Raw genomic sequence first — 18,065 nt, 5'->3', positions numbered from 1 at the left:
CCAGGCTGTATATTTGCCCCATTTTGCAATGTGTTACACAAGGTTATGTAAAAAAAATACATAGTGCAGAATGTTATACCAAAATGTTCTCTTTAATTTAAATTCTGTTTTAATAAAATGTTTAATATTTTCTTTTTAATTTCTTTTTTAACACAGAAAACCGATTGGAGAGAAAAAAATTACAGGCACAGTGGGAAGAGTTTGCTAATTACACTGAATAAAAAGGAAGCACCCTCAAGGAACACAATATATAATTCAAGTCCTTGCATTCAAACACACTTCCTCACGAACATACTGAGAGGGCGAGGGGGGCGGGCGGGGGAGAAAGCAAAATTGCCAGCAGAAAATTTCAGTTGAGGGCTTGGAGTGGGACAATAGCTAGGGAAAAGTTTTAGGCAATACCTTCCAAATCTATGAGGCAAAAGATGTAGTAGGGGCTCAGGATGTGAGACCATCTTTGGGAGACAATAGGAAAGCAGAGGCAGCTCAATTCTGCAATTCTTCCAATCATAGCAAGATTGTAATGAAAACGGAATGGTAACCACAACAGCAGCAAAATAGAATTGATAACAGTACCAGTGGCATCTGCTAACAGCTCAGAAAACACGGAAAAGGTTCTCAAGCAAGGAGAGGAAAAACTACAGAAGTGCATCATGCAACTTTATTTTCCCTCTTCCAGTTTAGAAAAGAATAAGTTCTGTTGGTTAAGAGTGATTTGGCTCTCACCGAGGCAACCCCTCTCCCTCAGGCTACTGTTATTTAACCTACTGTTAGATGGTGGCCCTTAAGGTAAGACCAAATCACCCTAACCAACAAAGTTGGGGACATAACTGCGGCTGACAGGGACATTTTTGCAAACTTTTACCATCTTCTTGTTATATCATTTGTTTTGACATACCCCAAATGACAGGAGTTTTATTTTTTAAAAAAATGTGTGTATAGCATAATGTATGCTGTATAGCAAGGCTATAATTACCATCAATCAATAAACTAACATTGTTAGCAGTTTCAAGTTACCTGTGCAACAATTACAATCAATCTATCCATGATGTCATTTATTGTGGGATGGGACATATTAGGTCTGCCAACTTCTCCTTCGCCATTATGTCTCCTCTGGCCAAAGTCTCAAATGGAAGGAAGGAAAATGAAAGCAATCTGGTAGCTGTGGGGAAGGCTTTAAAGAGGGAAGCATAGATAGGCAGATCTATAGTCAAGTAATAATCCTAGGAAACCACTCCTAGGCCTCTTGTGTAATGATGAGCTGGCCCTTCCTGTGAAACAGCGGCTTCATTCAGTATTTAAACCTAGGAGAAGGTGGAAGGTTATTGTGCATCATGGTAGAAAACTCAACACAAACAGAGTTTGCTGAATAATGGATGGGGGTTCGGGGGGGATGCAGGAGGTACAAAGAAAGAGAGGTCAAAGGGCTGGCAAAGTAGTTTCCAGCAGTAGCTCCAGGAGAGCATTCATCGCGTGTAACATTCAGCGATCGGCAGAAGTTGCTTGGGTGGCGTGGCAGGAGAAGGGACAGAGTTGCCAGCAGCGGAGCCAGGAGAGTCCGTTTTCCTCTTAAAGCGGTAAGTGATGGGCAGTAGAAGCTTGCTTTTCTTGAGGGCCTGCACTTTCTTGAGCGTCTCATCATCTAGCGCCATGAAACATCGCCGGGAATATTCAAGCAGACGCTCCTTAGATGGGTCAAACTCACCCACTTCAGCCAATTTTTCGGGAGCAACGATAAGGAGCTCTGCTATGGGGGTGGTCAAGGCCACAGTGTTACGGTCCACCCGATGATGTTCAAAGGCCCGACTCATGCTTTGCAGCTTCTGAAAAGTGTACAGGATCTTCTTATACCGGCAGAGAACTCCATCCACATCCTTCACTGAATGGTGAATTTGGGTTCAGGTAGACAATACCATGGAGGATAGAGACAAACAGCAGTGTAATTGAACCGCAAAATGCAAAAAGAGAAGAACAGCACCTCATCAACACCAGACGCCATGAAAGCCAAGATGAAAGGAATGAAAAATTGCCATTTAAGGCAAGAAAGCAACAAGTTGGGATGGAGACGCAGATAAGGACATGATGTGGGAGGGTTATAATATGCCGTATAGGACAGGAAAGGCAAAAGGCAAAAAATAAATCGGATCAGGTTAAAAAAAAACATACATTTATAGTTGAGAACATCGATAGACATGAAAGGATGAATACAGGGACAGAGAAGATAGGTTGCAAAAAGAAGGAAAGAAAAGTCAAGGAGGAGGCATATGCCATAATTGTCAAGATCAGAAATAGGAAATAAGATGGTGAGTAGTTTAAGGATGGATAAAAAAAAAAAGAGGGAAGGGAAGGGCAAGGTGAGGAGGGGAGGGAGAGGAAAGGAGAACGGATCATTTCTTTTTACCAAGACTTGAGGCTTTAAGGTGAGATCGGGATAAGCTAAATCAAAATTCCCTGTTTCCGTACATCTTAACAAGATATCCCTTACAAACATTTTAATGAAAGCTCTAACCATATCTTACACTGCCCATATGGGTTGAGACTGTGAAGAATGTAAAATGTCTCAGATGCCCGGTTGCCTATCCTTGCAATACTGTAGAGATCTTGATTTTCAAACTCTAGATTCTCCTTCCTACTTCTCCCTTTCTTTCCTCAAAATAAAAAAAAGACTTACACTACAATATCATAACTTCTATGTTATAATATTGTAAGGGTTCTGTTGGATCAAATCAAAATGGTCTATTTCAGGATTTTGTTCCCATGGTAGCTAATGAGATGCTTCCCAAAAGCCAAAAATAGGAGAATGCTAAGCCTCACACCTAAACATCCACACCGGTATTACCTAGCAACCGATGGTCAAGCGCTCGATTGCATTTCTCCTGTATGTGTTCTCTTTTCCGGTGTCTCAATGCCTTTGTACTAGAAAAGCATCTTCCAATGTAGGTATTAGCATTCAGAGACGATATTCAAGAGCAGTAAAAGATAAGGGGGCTGTAAGGGGACATTCAAGAACAATTCTATTTCATGTCAATGTGACAAATGTGTTCTTTTGTGGTTTCCAGTCTTTCTTTGCGATCATAAATAGGGATGAATTCAAGGTATAAATTTAAAAAAAATGATTAAAACTGTGCCAATTGTTGCGGGGAAAAGAAGAGGAAGGGATATTAGGCATGCTGAGTCATTTCCAGAATAATAAAAGTGGGATATAAATAAATAAGTTTGCAACATATCTAATATACTCGTAATTATTGCCTTTGTTAAACATAAAGGGAGAAGATGGGAATGAATATATGGTCATCTTTTATTTGTCTGCTGTTGGATGTTTGCAATAAAACAGTTTCTAATTCCATTTTTTTATTGTCTTTTCACTTACCGGTAACTACATGGAGGTTTTAATTTTATATTTATTGTGAAATAAGACACTAGTTAACCCAAGTGAAGAGTTTTATCAGGGATTCATGCTCTGGGCTAAATATTTTTAAAGGTGGAGAAAGATAAAAAGTTTCACTGGAATGGGACACTGCTGCGGGGAAAAAAGAGTTTGGGAACCCCTGTTTTACTGAAAAATGCCAAGTTTTAAGACTTTGGAAAAGAACATCAAATCTAAAATTTTAGAGAAATATCTACAGCTGTTCATCCATAGACCACAACAACAGTTTCTTGTCTACTAGATCTATGGCTAAATGAAATCATGTTTGTTCTTAAATCTAGTAAGAAAAAAATGCTGGAAGAAACTTAAAACACTTAAATTTAAAGAACTTCACTTTACTGTAGCAAAGAGATGGCAGTAGAAATACTGAGAAATTAGTTCCATTTAGTGTTTTAGAATTTAGAATTTTTAATTCAAAATGATTGCAAATACGGTTGCAGTACATTTAAATCTAATTTCAAATTTGTTTATTTTTCTTCTTTCCTCTTGCGGTCCCTTTTGTGCTAGATTATTTTAGATGATGATGGCAATAACTATTTTATCTTCTGCTGGCCTTATATAAACATCTGGATGCTCTGTTGACCATTTATTTCTTACTTAAATAAATAAAGACAATAATGAATGAAGACTATTAAGAAAGTAACTGTCTATTAGGAAAAAGACCCACTTTCGATGGAACTGAAAATGAAACTAATATTACCGTATTTTCCGGCGTATAAGATGACTGGGCGTATAAGATGACCCCCTACATTTCCTGTTAAATTATAGGGTTTGGGCTATACTCGCCGTATAAGACTACCCCTCTTCCAACGCACACCAAATAAAAATTAAAAAACATCAGATTTGATTTTAATATGGTAATTTTAATTCAAATGCTTATGACATGCAGGTACTTAGTAGGAAAACTGTCACTTATAAACATAAGGCTGTTTGTCATCAAACGTAAACATAAAACAGTGCAAATGGATTAAACTTTTCCTAATTCACTCTAAAGCTTTCCCTGCGCAGACCAAATGGGAGATCCGCTCCAGGTTTTCCAGCCAGCCCTGTCCCTAAAGTTTCAGCACCAGGCGTATAAGAAGACCCCTGACTTTTGGGAAGATCTTCATGGGTTAAAAAGTCATCTTATACGCCAGAAAATACGGTAAATATCCTCTTTTAAAAAACAGATTGGAGAGGGAGAATCCTAAGAGGTTATCAGTGGAGAAAATAATCTGTTTTGATCGTAAGATATGCTAAAAAAAACATATAAAAAAATCCACCCCAAGAGGACAAATGAAATGGTTGTCTTGCCCTTCTACTTTCAAGTCATTTTTTGAGATCTAATTGGAAATGCTGCATAGCTATGCAAATTATTATTTTATTATACAGGTAATCCTTGAGTTACAACCACAATTGGGATTGTTAAGTGTGCCCCACCTGATTTTATGACCTTTGTCGCCAGGGTCGCTAAGTGAATCAGTCTGGTTGTTAACTAAATCACACAGTTGTTAAGCGAATCCAACTTCCCCCATTGATTTTGCTTGTCAGAAGCTGGCTGGGAAGGTTGCAAACAGCAGTCACCTGACACCCCCCCCCAGGTCACTGCCACTGGGGCAAATACATGCCAGTTGCTGGGCCTGAATTTTGATCATGTGACAATGCGGATGCTACATGCTATGACAGGTTGTTAAGTATGAGCACCGGTCATAAGTCGTCCCTTCAAACGGTCTCTAAATGAATGGTTGTAAATCGAAGACTATAGTATCTGGCTGGGGGATTCTAGATCTTAAAGGTGGTAAGGTTGAGAGATGCTGCTGTAAACCTTGAGCCATGGCTCTCCAAACCTTTGAAGCCTTAGTACTTACCTCTCTGCCTCTCCCGGACTTTAGGCTTGGCAAAGCGTCGCCGGTTCAACCCTGCTTTGGGTTTCTTGTGTTCCACAGAACCACCTTCTTCAGGGCTGGTGGTCATCCAGGAGCCCAGGCTGTCATCGTCTGTCACCTCCCCATTTCGGCTCTCCAATACTTCAGATCTCCGGGGCAGTTGTTTGTTACAACAGTGATCATCTAGGTTGGAAGAGAGAAAGGCTAAGTGAATCGCATTTGACGAGGGAGATGGGAAGCTCAAGAGCACCCACCTGGGTTACTAATTTCCTCCAAATCACGGCCATTACTGCATACTTTTATTTTAATAAGGATAATCAGCCTATGGTCCTTCATGGGCGGCTAAATTCGACATCTATCAACCTCAATCAGAATGGCTCCTGATTAGACTACACATTGCACATTATCCCCATTATGTTTCTCAACTTTGGGGGCTTGAAGATAAGTGGACTTCAACGGCTAGAATTCCCCAGCCTGTCTCAAAATGCTGAATGGGCCCTCAAGCCAAAAGTGTCTACTACCATGGTCTATCCCTATCCTAAATAGTTCCCTCCTTTCTCTTAAGAGCCGAGTGTCTTGGCACCCATTCTCCTCCCTGCCCACCTTTATTTCTTCTTTCCAATAAAGTGCTTTCCACTAATCCAGCAAAACCACTCCCTTAGGCTCCAGAACGTTTACCAGCATCCAGGCGGGCTGAAGAGATGAATTTGTCTAGCTGGCAGCGCAAGAAATCTCGTTCTTCTTCCAGGTCCTCGATTCGCTTCTGCAGCCAAGAGTTCCTTTCCAATGCCATCTGTAACTGGGTCTTCATATTGGTCACCAGGGTCAGTGATGGAGCTGGCATCTCTGGAACCTCTAAGACACAACAAGAGGCACAACACGGGGCTCCATTCATGCACCGTGCTGAACTGGGTTTGTGCAAAGCTCTAGTTTAGGTTGAAACAGTTTGGCAGTTCCTAGTTCAGCGTATTGTGGGGATATCCAATCTTTCTCTTAGAATGCACTATGAATCAGGTCACCAGCTTTAGCCATGATGTGGCTGATTTGTCTGAGTATAGTACGGGCGTGCTTAAAGTTTGTGAACCAGGTTGAATGTTCAATATTTCTGTGATCTAAAATGTGATCTGTTCTCCACACTAGTCCTAAGGGACCCCAATTATACAAATGAGTCAAAAACATGATACTTGTTCATCTATTTATTGAGGAAAACGATTCAAAGCTACCTGTCTACGTTAGACCGAAATACAGAATTAACACAGGCATTCTGCAGAGGTCCCCTGACCATTCCTGTTAAGAAACGTCTTTGCAAAATGTCAGGCAAAGGCAGTGTTTGCCTGATACAATAAATCACAAAATAGCCAACCACATCACAGCTTAGTCTGTTGTGCAAATTTCTGCCTAGAAAACATGTGCTCTGCTAGGAAGCTACAGTCTCTCAGAGTTGTAAGGATTGTATATAGAACATCTCCCACGTTTATAGAAAAATCTATTAGGACTATTACTAGTCCTTGGTTAACAACCAACTTATCTAGTCTTTGATTAACAACTGTCACTAAGCAATGTGGTCATTAAGCAAAGCATCACATGACCATGACAGATTTACAATTTCACTTCTGCTGTGGACATTAAACAAGACACTGGAGGTTGTTAAGTAAGATATCATGTGACCACCACTTCTGATTTTACAACTGGTTTTTCCATTGACTCTGCTTGTTGGAAGCTGGCTATGAAACATGCAAATGGCAATCACATGACCGCAGGAGGCTGAAAATGCCTGGCAGCTGCAAAGTGCCCGAATCTCAACCACGCGACTTGAAGCATTGCAACAGTCATAAATGCGAGGACCAGTCCCAAAATTATCTTTCCAGCACTGTCATAACTTTGGACGGCCACTAAATAGAGCAGTTGTTAAATGAGGACTATCTGTACTTGGGTTCAGTCTCAGAAAAGGACACCACTTTTTACTGCGTTCTAAATAAGTGCCATCTCTGTGTGCTCTCACCTGTCTCACAGCACTTTCTGGAGACAGAATCCTCAGTGCTACACAGCTGTGGTCCCCAAATACCCCAGAGGTCCCTTTTCTACTGCGGTTTCCGTGATGGTGACTTTTTGGGGTGATTTTTCTTAGCACTTTTCCAGAGTTACCATAATCAGGGAAGAAACAGAAAAGCCCATCCCAATTCCCAGTGACTGAAATGGATTGCCTTGGGGTCCTCTGCCTATACATAGTCCAGGACACAGTTAAAGGATGTTTAGTTGCTGACACGGGGAAGGTGACAATTGTTTCTCACCATCAAAATTTTCCGGGATGCTCAGACCATAGTATAACCGTTGACGAGTTTGCGTCTGGGACTCCATTTGGCATGGCTCATCCAAAGGTAAGGCTAGTTTGTAAGTTTCATTATTCTCTTTCACTGTAAACATAAATATGGGGGGGCAGGGGGAGGAGAAGAAATGTAATAAACTTGGAATACACAAAGTTCAACATCATACTAAACCACGATTTGTTCAATTTCAGTTTTCTCCAATGGTTCTCAACCTTTTCTTCACAACAGACCCTCTTTAAATACCTTTTGTGGCCACGGACCACCAAGACGTAACTCAACCTCATGTGATAACATTACACCTCCCCAGAGGTCCGCAGATCACAGACTGAGAACCAGTGATCTACTCAATAAATCACATGGGACTTGGTTTATATATGTTAGGGAATAGTACACAAATCTCAGTAACAGGTTCACATCACCCCCAAGCCAAGCAAACAATATTATGGCTTATCAAAGTAGATGAACTAAAAGACGTAGAGCACAATTTTGTTTGAACACATCAATAGTTCATGAAGTCCTAAGCTGAGGCAAACAAAAATATTCTTGGTTAAAGACTTTCACTAACAGTTAAATAAAAGAGACAATTCCATTGGCAAGAAAATAAACACAACTATGTAATAACAATTCATGTTTATCGGAAATATAGAGTATAATATGAGGAAACTGCATGGAAGTGGTAGTACTTTATCACTTCCTCTGTATCACATTTTTAGCTCTACAGTATGACAGTGATCTGACATTTTGGCACAAAAGTAAAGAATTGTCATTATACAGGTGCTATTTCTAAAATCTTTAAATTTAGAGGTTCCCCCGATCAGAAATCGATTCCCCTATGGATACTCATTTCTTAACAAAAACTTTGGGCTGGGTTCCTTCATTACGCTAATCATAAAGGCTCATTTCCAAGCCAGAGGGGCTGATTCCTACATGTAGCTTGTAAATGATATGTTTGTGAGTTGAGGATGGGAACCCAGCCATCTGTAATTTACCCTAATGATTATTAAATAAATCATGGCTCATCGTGATGAAGGAGTGCAGTCAATATTCTTACCAGGCGCTCCACGGGTATCTCTAATGAACATACTCAGAAGCCAGAAATGGGCTTATCTGGATTTGATTTAGTGCAGCATATGAACCCACTCAATAGGTTGGATTCAGATTTTCATCTTGATTTCAGTAAAATGCAAAGCTAGCTAACATGCGTCTTCCTGAAGCATTACTCCGTGATTACCAGGACTTTGCCTCAAGCCTGGGACAATCGACCTCATTGCCAGCCCATATACACACCTTGCTTTGTTCCAGCTCCACGGAGACCCCTACCTACATCTGCTCGCTCGTGGTGGTTGCTTTCATTCATCGTCCTGCCTCCCCGAATGAGATGAATATTTCCAACCTAGAGGACAGGATGGAAGTTATAACTAAGGCTATGGATCACACATGCCTCCTTTCTCCATTCTCAGAAACCTCTGGTCTAGATTTTCCTCCCAAGTCAACTCCAGGTTAAGGAGTCTGAAGGTCTCCCTTCAACAAAATTCCTCAGCCACTAAGGAGCCTCTTTCAGGAAATCCTAAATGGCTACTTTTCACAATTGTTGGTCTAACATTTTTTTTAAGATCAGATACGGGAGGGGAAAATCCATACGGTAGAACAGGGCTTTTCAACCTTTTCACCCATTGTACCACTTTTAGGCTATGGCAACATCCGAGTACCACCAGTCGCCTAGCAAGGTGTCAAAAACTTGACCAAAAAAAAAAAAGGAAAAAAGTGATGAAGTACAGATAGTCCTTGACTTACAACAGTTGCTTAGTTCACTTCAGATGCCAAGCATCTGAATGTAAATCACAAGACCCTGGAGATGCTGCCACATTCCAGCTGATCGATGCTTCTTCTGGGCTCAGAAGCGCCAGGATCAGCGCCGAGCTCCAGCTGGAGCCTGGCGCTGATCCTGGTGCTTCCGCTGAGCCCTGACGGCCCCGAAGAAGCGCTGATCCTGGCGCTTCCGCTGAGCCCTGACAGCCCTGCAGCTCCAGCCATCTCTTGCTCAGGCTTGTGCGGTGCTGCCACCGGTTCAGCTCATTTCCCCTCCCCCGCTACCACTTTTCTAGGATGGTCGCGTACCACCTGCCAGGTGCCAATGTACCACAGGTGGTACCCGTACCACTGGTTGAAAAGCCCTGCGGTAGAAACAGAAATAGCAGCGGTAGAACTTTCATAGCAGTAGAACTGAAACCAAGAGGCCTACGCTTCCTCCTGAACAGAGAAACTATTGAAATTCCCTAACGGGATGCACGTTCCCCAATTCCTGCAACTGGTGGGGTTACTAAAATTCGGATTGGAAAATCTGAGCTTTTCCATTTGTCCTTACAGTCCCCATCAATCCTAACCAATTCGCATGCTGCTAAAGCCAACATCCTCTGCAGGGATTGAGTTGTCTGGGTGACCTGGAGACAGTTTGTTCTAGTCCGGCCTTAGCCATGAAAGCCAGCTGAGGAGTGACTTTGGGCCAGTCACTCTCCCTCAGCCGAAACCACCTCACAGGGTTGTTGTTATGGGAAAAATAAGAGCAAAAAAAAGGTGTGCTGGATATGTTTGCCACTTTGAATTATTTATAACTATAATAAAAGTGGGATACAAATAAATAAATAAAAATAAAAATTTGGTAAATAACACATAAACCAGGCCTCTCCCCTCCCCCCCCCAAGCAACCCTCTACAATATTTCTGCTTTGTTTTTTTATACCATTCCTTCATTGATCTCAAAGCAGCGAGCATGGTTCACACATACACAATTTCCATTTTAATTTTTCCACCACTGTGTGGGATAGTTTAGAGCAGACAGTGGCTGCCTTTGCACATCATGTTCTCATGGTGTGGCTTCATTCCGCTTTGAAGATGAAGGAGGAATCCAACTGCAAACTGGCTCAAATTATTCAACTTGGGAGTTTTATGCTGAGTGGATATCTCTTTTGGAACTTTCTCATTGTCCATGCACAGCTACTTATTGGCTCACTACACGAATAGAGTATAACAAAATCTCTGCCTGGGCCAGGGTAATAGCTGGGGACCCAGTATTCTTCACACAGCTCCTTGCTTCCTGGGAACAACTTCAAACACCTGACTGAAGGCAAAAGAGAAATTTAGAAAGCTTGGCGAACAATTCCAGAAACTAGTACAGTCTATGACAGGTGGACGACAGCATCTTCCAAAATAACTATACAGGAGATTTTTTTTTTTAGTAGAGGAATTTACTCGCACCCAAAAGTAGTATTTAAAAGATGGTGGTATCTGAATCAGTCCACTATTCTATGAATTATGACACTTTTTCTACAATGGCTTGTTCACATGTGGAATTTGTTTCCCGATTTTAAAGCCTTAAGTGAGGAAATCATATGAATATTTTGAAAACAAAACACAATCAAAGATCAGTTCAATGCCCTGTGAGGAGGGTTGGGCTGAGGCCCAGTGACTGGCCCAAAGTCATCCAGCTGGCTTTCATGGCTAAGGTGGGACTTGAACTCATGGTCTCTTCTGGCCCAGGAACAAAAAAGTCTGCAGAAAAGCAACCAAGCTCAGAGAACTCCAAAACCCCAAAAGAAATATCCATGTTATTTCTTTGGTAACAATGTAGAAATAGATTACTGACCAGGTTTTTTTTTTTAAAGAAATGCCTAGAGAAGTTGGCGTAAAGTTTTACAGAACAAGGTAATGCCATACAACTACCTACCCATTTTGCTATGTTTATATAGTCCTCTTAGTCTCAATCATAGAGGCCAATTTTGCATCGCTCACAGTAAACCTGTATATGTTGCTTAACGTTCTTCAAGACCAAAGTCCCTGGAGATTAAATTTCACAAAGAGAAAAACTATTTTCTTTGCTTTTTTTGTTTTGTTTTTTTAAAAAAAAACACCAATCCTGTGCCTTACTTATCAGGGTTGAGCATCAATTCTTATTTAGCCCTTTAATCCAAACCAATCAATAACTGATCAACCGTCTTTCTTCTCACCAAATAACTTGTCACTCATCAGTATCTTACAACCACACCCATCCTCTTCTTTGCCAAAAATAAATGGAGAGGGGGTTGGGAATTGTGTCTATTGCAGAGATCTCACATATCTGGAACTGGCTCCCGGCCAAGGTCTTTCATGCAGAGAAACTCAAGGAGGGTGAAGCTGAATTTATTTTTAATTATTGCAATGCAGAGGCACCTTTTCTGATTCCATTCCAGGAACCAGAATCATCTCTAGGAAGCCGGTCCATCTGCCCACACCTAACAGCACTTACCACCCCAATACAGTATGTATTTATGAATTACAGTTATTTATATCCGATCTTTCTAGATACAAATTCTTCTCAGGTGACAGAAAATTAAAACACATTTTAGAATCTCCTCTCGAAGGACCAGTATCGACATTCAACAAGGCATCTCAATTATTCCAACAAAACAGCTGATGCCAGATGGACCCAAAGAGGTCAGAATAATCGAAACAGGCACAGGTAATCCCTGACTTAATTTGGCCCAAAATTTCTGTTGTTGAGCAAGGCAGTTGTTAAGTGAGTTGTGGCTTATTTCGCAATGGTTTTTTTGCCACAGTTGTTAAGCAAATCACTGCCATTGTTAGGTGAATCACACAATTGTTAAGCAAAACTGGCTTCTCCCATTGACTTTGCTTGCCAGAAGCCAACTGTGAAGGTCAAAATGATGATTACATGATCCCAGGACGGTGTAATTGTTGTAAATACAGGCCAGTTGCCAAGCCTCTGAATTTTGCTCATGTTACCGTATTTTCCGGCGTATAAGACGACCCGGCGTATAAGACAACCCCCCAACTTTTGAGAAGATTTTCATGGGTTAAAAAGTTGTCTTATACGCCGGAAAATACGGTAATCTAAAACTGGTTTGGATTTATTTTAGTCAGTCTCCGCATTATATTTCAGCCTTCCCCAGGTCTGATGCCTTTAAGATGTGCTGGATATGTGCCTATTATGTCTAATCAGGGAGTTGTCCTTCAGATCCAGAGGGCACCAGGTTGGGGAAGGCTGCTGCATCCAGATTTCCCATTATTTAAATCATCTGTAAATTAAATGTGACCCATTCCCACACTCCCTTTAATAACTTGCAACATATTTGGTTAGCTATAGTTGGTAGTTAATAACGGGCTATTTTATTGGGGAGGATTGTAAAATGGAGTTATACATGTATAAGACTGATCTGAACATAAAGAAAAGTATATTACTATATGCAAACCTTTATAGCACCATAACGTCTCAAAAATGTATTTCTGCATGAACCTGCTATTCCCAAGCTATTGGCAATCAGCCATTTGCTTGGGATGCATTTCCTCTGATTACAATACTCAAAGCAGCAAAAAGGAACTCGGGTCCTACTAGGAACCCAGGTCCTAGTTAGCAGAAGTGGGTCTTTCTTTAAAACTGGATTCTTGATTTGTTATCAACTTTCCACAAGTGAATGGCTATATTCACACTTTATGCTTGGTCCCAGCTTGATAAGTTTTTACTTAGTAATATGCAATTATTTGCTATGCACTGTGTTGGCAATGTCTTCACAGTTTAAATCACCGTTCACCAATGGATACAGATTTAGTGGCCATTTCAAATAGTCCTTGATTACAACCATTCATTTAGTGACCATTTGAAGTTACAACAGCACTGAAAAAAATGACATGTAACCAATCCTCACACTTACAACTGTCATAGCGCTCCCACAGTCAAATGATCACAGTTCAGGCACTTGGCAACCAGTATGCATTTGTGATGATTGGCCACGTCCAGGGGTGATTGATCTCTACTTGCAATCTTTCCAGCTGGCTTCTGACAAGCAAAGCCAATGAGGGCAGCCGAATTTGCTCACCAACAGCATGATTCATTTAACAACAGGAGCGATCTGCTTAACTGTGGCAAAAAAATAAGGTCGTAGAATTGGGTGTGAGTCACTTAACAACCACCTTGCTTAGCCATGGAAATTATGGTCCCAAACGTGGTCTTGAGTTAGCTTAGTAACTTTCCAATTAATCAAAATACATCACTCATTTTTCTATAAGCCTTGTGATATCCCTTTATATACATGAAAATAAGGGGGGGAAAACCTCTGAATAAACCAAATTAGGGGCTTTTATCTTACCTGACACCCCCCCCCTTTCCCAAGCTACCTCTTCCCCACTGCACATAATTAGAGGACATCATTCTAAAAGTCCAAAGCCAGCAATGTCAGGAGGGGAAGCAGTTTTACAGGTGCTAAGTGAAACAGACCGGAGTCAGAAAGTTATTTTTCAGCAGCATCTGAGACCTACCAAGGGGACTTGAAGCACACCGGTGAGGAGTCTCTAAGGTGCACCCAAATGCTTAGGGGCAGGACTTCGTTAATTCCTGCCCCACGCTTCAACCCACCCTTCCCTACAGCCCCCTCCTCCCACACTCTGCATCCTCCCCCCCCTCCCCAGATGCCAGCAAACTGCCGGTACGCCACAACGATGCCACACAAATACCCTGGGCGGGCGAATCCATAGCAACCCTCCTCTTCCCCGTCTCCATTAAATCAGGCCTTTGGCAAAGAAAATCCAGAGTCCATTACCACTACTCCAAAATGGCCTCGGCTGTTGTCCTGCTATGAAGAAACCCTCCCTTCTTCTTTTTTTTCCAACCCTCCCCTCCCCTCCCCTCCCCTCCCCCAAATTTCCAAATCTTGCGGCTGACGCGCAGATCAGGACTTTGGAGACGCCAAAAGGACCTCCGCGCGCCTCCGCCGGTGCGCTTTAGGGCGCTCGGAGCGCGACAAGTTGGGATGTTTTGGCTAGCTAACTGATCTCGAGGGAAGCCCGCGCCGCTTCTTCCGAGGCGGAGAGGAGGCGGAAAGCGTCGAGGGAAACCGACCTGGCCACCGGGGTCGACCTGCAGCCTCGCTCCTGCCGGGACCCCCGCCCCCCCCTCCCGCCTTAACTTTTTACCTTCCTCGCCCGGGTGGCCCCAACCACAGCGAAGCGTCCCAAGTCGGAGCTTTGGGAAGGCGAGCGGCGCCGGGGAGCTCCTGTAAAGTGCGGCGTGAAGAGGCGGGGCTGAGGAGGAGCAAAACGGCCTTAAGCTGGGAAAGAGGGCTGGAGGGAGGGTGGGGGGAAACCTAAGCGAGAAAGCCAGGCACGCCTACGGCGGTGGCCGCATCCCAGCGCCCGCTTCACGCACCTTCCGACCAGTGATTCCTGGCAGACGTGGGAATGAGCCATTAAGAACGTAGATCGTCACACCTCAGCAGTGTATTTTCCACAAAAGCTGCTTAAACATCCAGCTTGCTGCAGCTGCCAAAAAAGCCAACACACTGCTAGGCTGCATTAACAGAGGGATAGAATCAAGATCAAGTGAAGTGTTAATACCACTTTACAATGCCTTGGTAAGGCCACACTTGGAATACTGTATCCAGTTTTGGTCACCACGGTGTAAAAAAGATGTCGAGACTCTAAAAAGGGTACAGAGAAGAGCAACAAAGATGATCAGGGGACTGGAGGCTAAAATATATAAGGAACGGTTGCTGGAATTGGGTATGTGTAGTTTAACGAAGAGAAGGGTGAGGGGTGACATGATAGCAGTGTTCCAGTATCTCAGGGGCTGCCACAAAGAAGAGGGAGTCAAGCTATTCTCCAAAGCACCTGAAAGCAGGACAAGAAGCAACGGATGGAAACTAGTCAAGGAGAGAAGCAACCTAGAACTAAGGAGAAACTTCCTGACAGTTAGAACAATTAACCAGTGGAACAACCTGCCTCTAGAGGTGGTGAATGCTCCAACACTGGAGGTTTTTAAGAAGAGACTGGACAGCCATTTGCCTGAAATGGTATAGGGTTTCCTGCCTGAGCAGGGGGTTGGACTAGATGACCTCCAAGGTCCCTTCCAATTTTATATTATTATTATTATTATTATTATTATTATTATTATTATTATTATTATTATTATTATTATTATTATTATTAATTATTATTATTATTATTAATTATTATTGTCAGAAATCAAGACCGGCAGGGTAGGCCAGAAGGCTGGTTAAGTATGAAGACTTAACCAGTGTGAAGACGCCTATTTCCTCACCGGATCAAGGAAAGGCAAAACTTCTATTTCTATACAGAAGCAGAAGTCTAGGCTTCTGGATTACCCACCCAAGGAGTCCACCAGAAATCAGCCCTAGTTATTTTTATACAATTTACCACAGAAAACAAGAGAGAATTGCTGATTGGGTTACAAAGTTACATTTACAGTCATATGTTAATTTTTTTTTAAAAAAATCCCATTTATATCCCGCCCTTCTCCGAAGACTCAGGGCGGCTTACAATTCTAAGCACAAACCAATGTGCAAATTTCAATTGACAAAGAATTAAAGGGAGACTAGTATAGCTCTTTTGAGCTGTTTTGAGCTATACTTGTCTCCCTTTAATTCTTTGTCCGTAAATTTAAATTTAACACACAAATAGTCTATCACAGAATGCCACTGCCTGTGAAAGCTCCTAGACTGTGACAGTCATATATTCCCACAAAGCAAAGCCATCACATGAAACCCATAATTATTAGTAAATCCTACTTCATCATCATATAAATTGACTACCCTGGTATGATTTTTACTATGCTAATGCTAAACTGTGTTCCCCTTTGGAGCCTTGTCCAGATGCCTCTAACCACTGCTTAAACTAACCACATCACCTTCCTTGATTTCAGTAATAGATTCATTTGCAAGATGTCTTAGCTAATTATCAAGGGTCCAATCTGTTTGTCTGTACAGTTAGTCCTTAACTTACAACCATTCATTTAGTGACTTCAAAGTTACACCACCACTGAAAGTATCTTATGACCATTTTTCATACTTCATAATTTTGTTCACGTGACCATGGGGTGCTGCAACAGATAACTGTTGCAGCACCCCATGGTCATGTGAACAAAATTTGGATGCTTGGCAACTGGCATGTATTTTTGAAGGTTGCAGTGTCTCGGGGCCTCGTGATCACCTTTTGCGACTTTCTGAAAGCAAAGTCAAGGGGAAGCCAGATTTACCTAACATCTGGGTTATTAACTGCAGTGGTTCTCTTAACAAGTGTAGGAAAAAAGTTTCTTGCTTAGCCATGAAAGTCAGCTGGGTGACTTTTGGCCAGTAACCCTCTCTCAGCCCAAGCCACCTCACAGGGTTGTTGTTTTGGGCAAAATAGGAAGGTGTGTTAGAAGTTTGCCACCTTGAGTTATTTGTAAAATAAAGACAGGATACAATAAATGAAAATAAATATGGTGAATAAAAGGACAATGCCTAGTAAGATGGAACTGAACTCAATGGGTGGGATTCAAAGTGAATAGTAAAGATTTTAAAAAGTGCCAGAACTTTTTTTTATGCAAATCATATCACATTTCTTTCTATTGCCTCATTGCCTAACCATGACTATGTGCCATCAGCTTGTTGACTGTTACTGACCACATAGATTTGGTCCAGGATAATCTATTCCTAATCTGATCTTTCAAGTTTTCCAATGGTGCAACCATCAGCATTATAACCGAGTCCACCCACCTTGTTGCCAATTGTCCTCTTCTTCTCTTTTCTTCCACCTTTCCTAATGTTGGGGCCTTCTCCAGTGTCACAGGTTTTTTTGTCAGCATTCAAAGTCAGCTGGCTCTCAAAACCCAGAGGCCGACACAAGCACCCTTGGTCTTTAGGAAATCTGCACACAAGCACAATACTCACAGCTTCTTCTCACAGATTTACTACCCCTTCTAATATGAGACTACTACAATTTGTGAGCCACGCTGCTAAAGAATAGTATTTCTGTCTCTTGGCCCTAGGACAGGGGTAGGCAACCTCAGCTCTTTTAGGACTCATGGACTTCAATTCCCAGTCAGCATAGCTGACTCAGGAATTCTGGGAGTTGAAGTCCATAAGTCCTAAAAGAGCTGAGCTTGCCTACCCCTGCCCTATACCCTTCTGGACAAATGGCTATCCAACCTCGTCTTTAAAACCTCTGGTGATGGAGCATTTCTGGTGGCAAGCTGTTCCACTGATTAATTGTTCTTACCCTTAGGACATTTCTCCTTAATTCTAGGTTGGATCTCTTTTTGTTAAGTTTCCATCTTTTTATCTTTCCCTCAGGTGCTTTGGAGAATAAGATGACCCCCTCCTCCCTGTGATAGCCTTTCAAATATTGGAAAGCTGCTATCTCCTCACCCCTGGCCCTTCTCTTGATTAAACCAGACATTTCCAGTTCTTACAACCATTCATTGTAGGGTTTACCCTCCAGTCGGGTTTAGTGGCTAAGACAGTGTTTCTCAACCTTAGCAACTTCTCTAAGACATGTGGACTTCAGCTCCCAGAATTCCCCCACCAGCATTTTAGAGTTGCTAAGCTTGAGAGACATTAGTTGTGAGTTCTATCTTGCCTTAGGCATGAAGCCAGCTGGGGGATTTGGGGACCATTACTTC

General features: G+C 42.1%; 1 protein-coding gene across 1 annotated transcript; it reads right to left on the bottom strand.

Moving 5' to 3' along the window:
- Window positions 1-112: 112 nt before the first annotated feature.
- Window positions 113-14,628, bottom strand: LOC308678321 (coiled-coil domain-containing protein 106-like). The gene is made up of 6 exons (XM_081345433.1): window positions 14,582-14,628; window positions 8,907-9,012; window positions 7,584-7,706; window positions 5,971-6,147; window positions 5,275-5,475; window positions 113-1,879 (listed from the first exon to the last, which is right to left on the bottom strand). Exons 2-6 carry the CDS (start codon window positions 8,974-8,976, stop codon window positions 1,467-1,469), a joined length of 984 nt encoding a protein of 327 aa, XP_081201559.1. The 5' UTR covers window positions 8,977-9,012; window positions 14,582-14,628; the 3' UTR covers window positions 113-1,466.
- Between the last annotated feature and the right edge of the window lie 3,437 nt (window positions 14,629-18,065).

This window comes from Vipera berus, assembly GCF_964194415.1.
Source record: "Vipera berus genome assembly, chromosome: Z".
Taxonomy (NCBI): Eukaryota; Metazoa; Chordata; class Lepidosauria; order Squamata; family Viperidae; genus Vipera; species Vipera berus.
The sequence above is the reverse complement of the archived record's forward strand: the minus strand, read 5'-3'. Positions and strand labels throughout refer to the sequence as shown.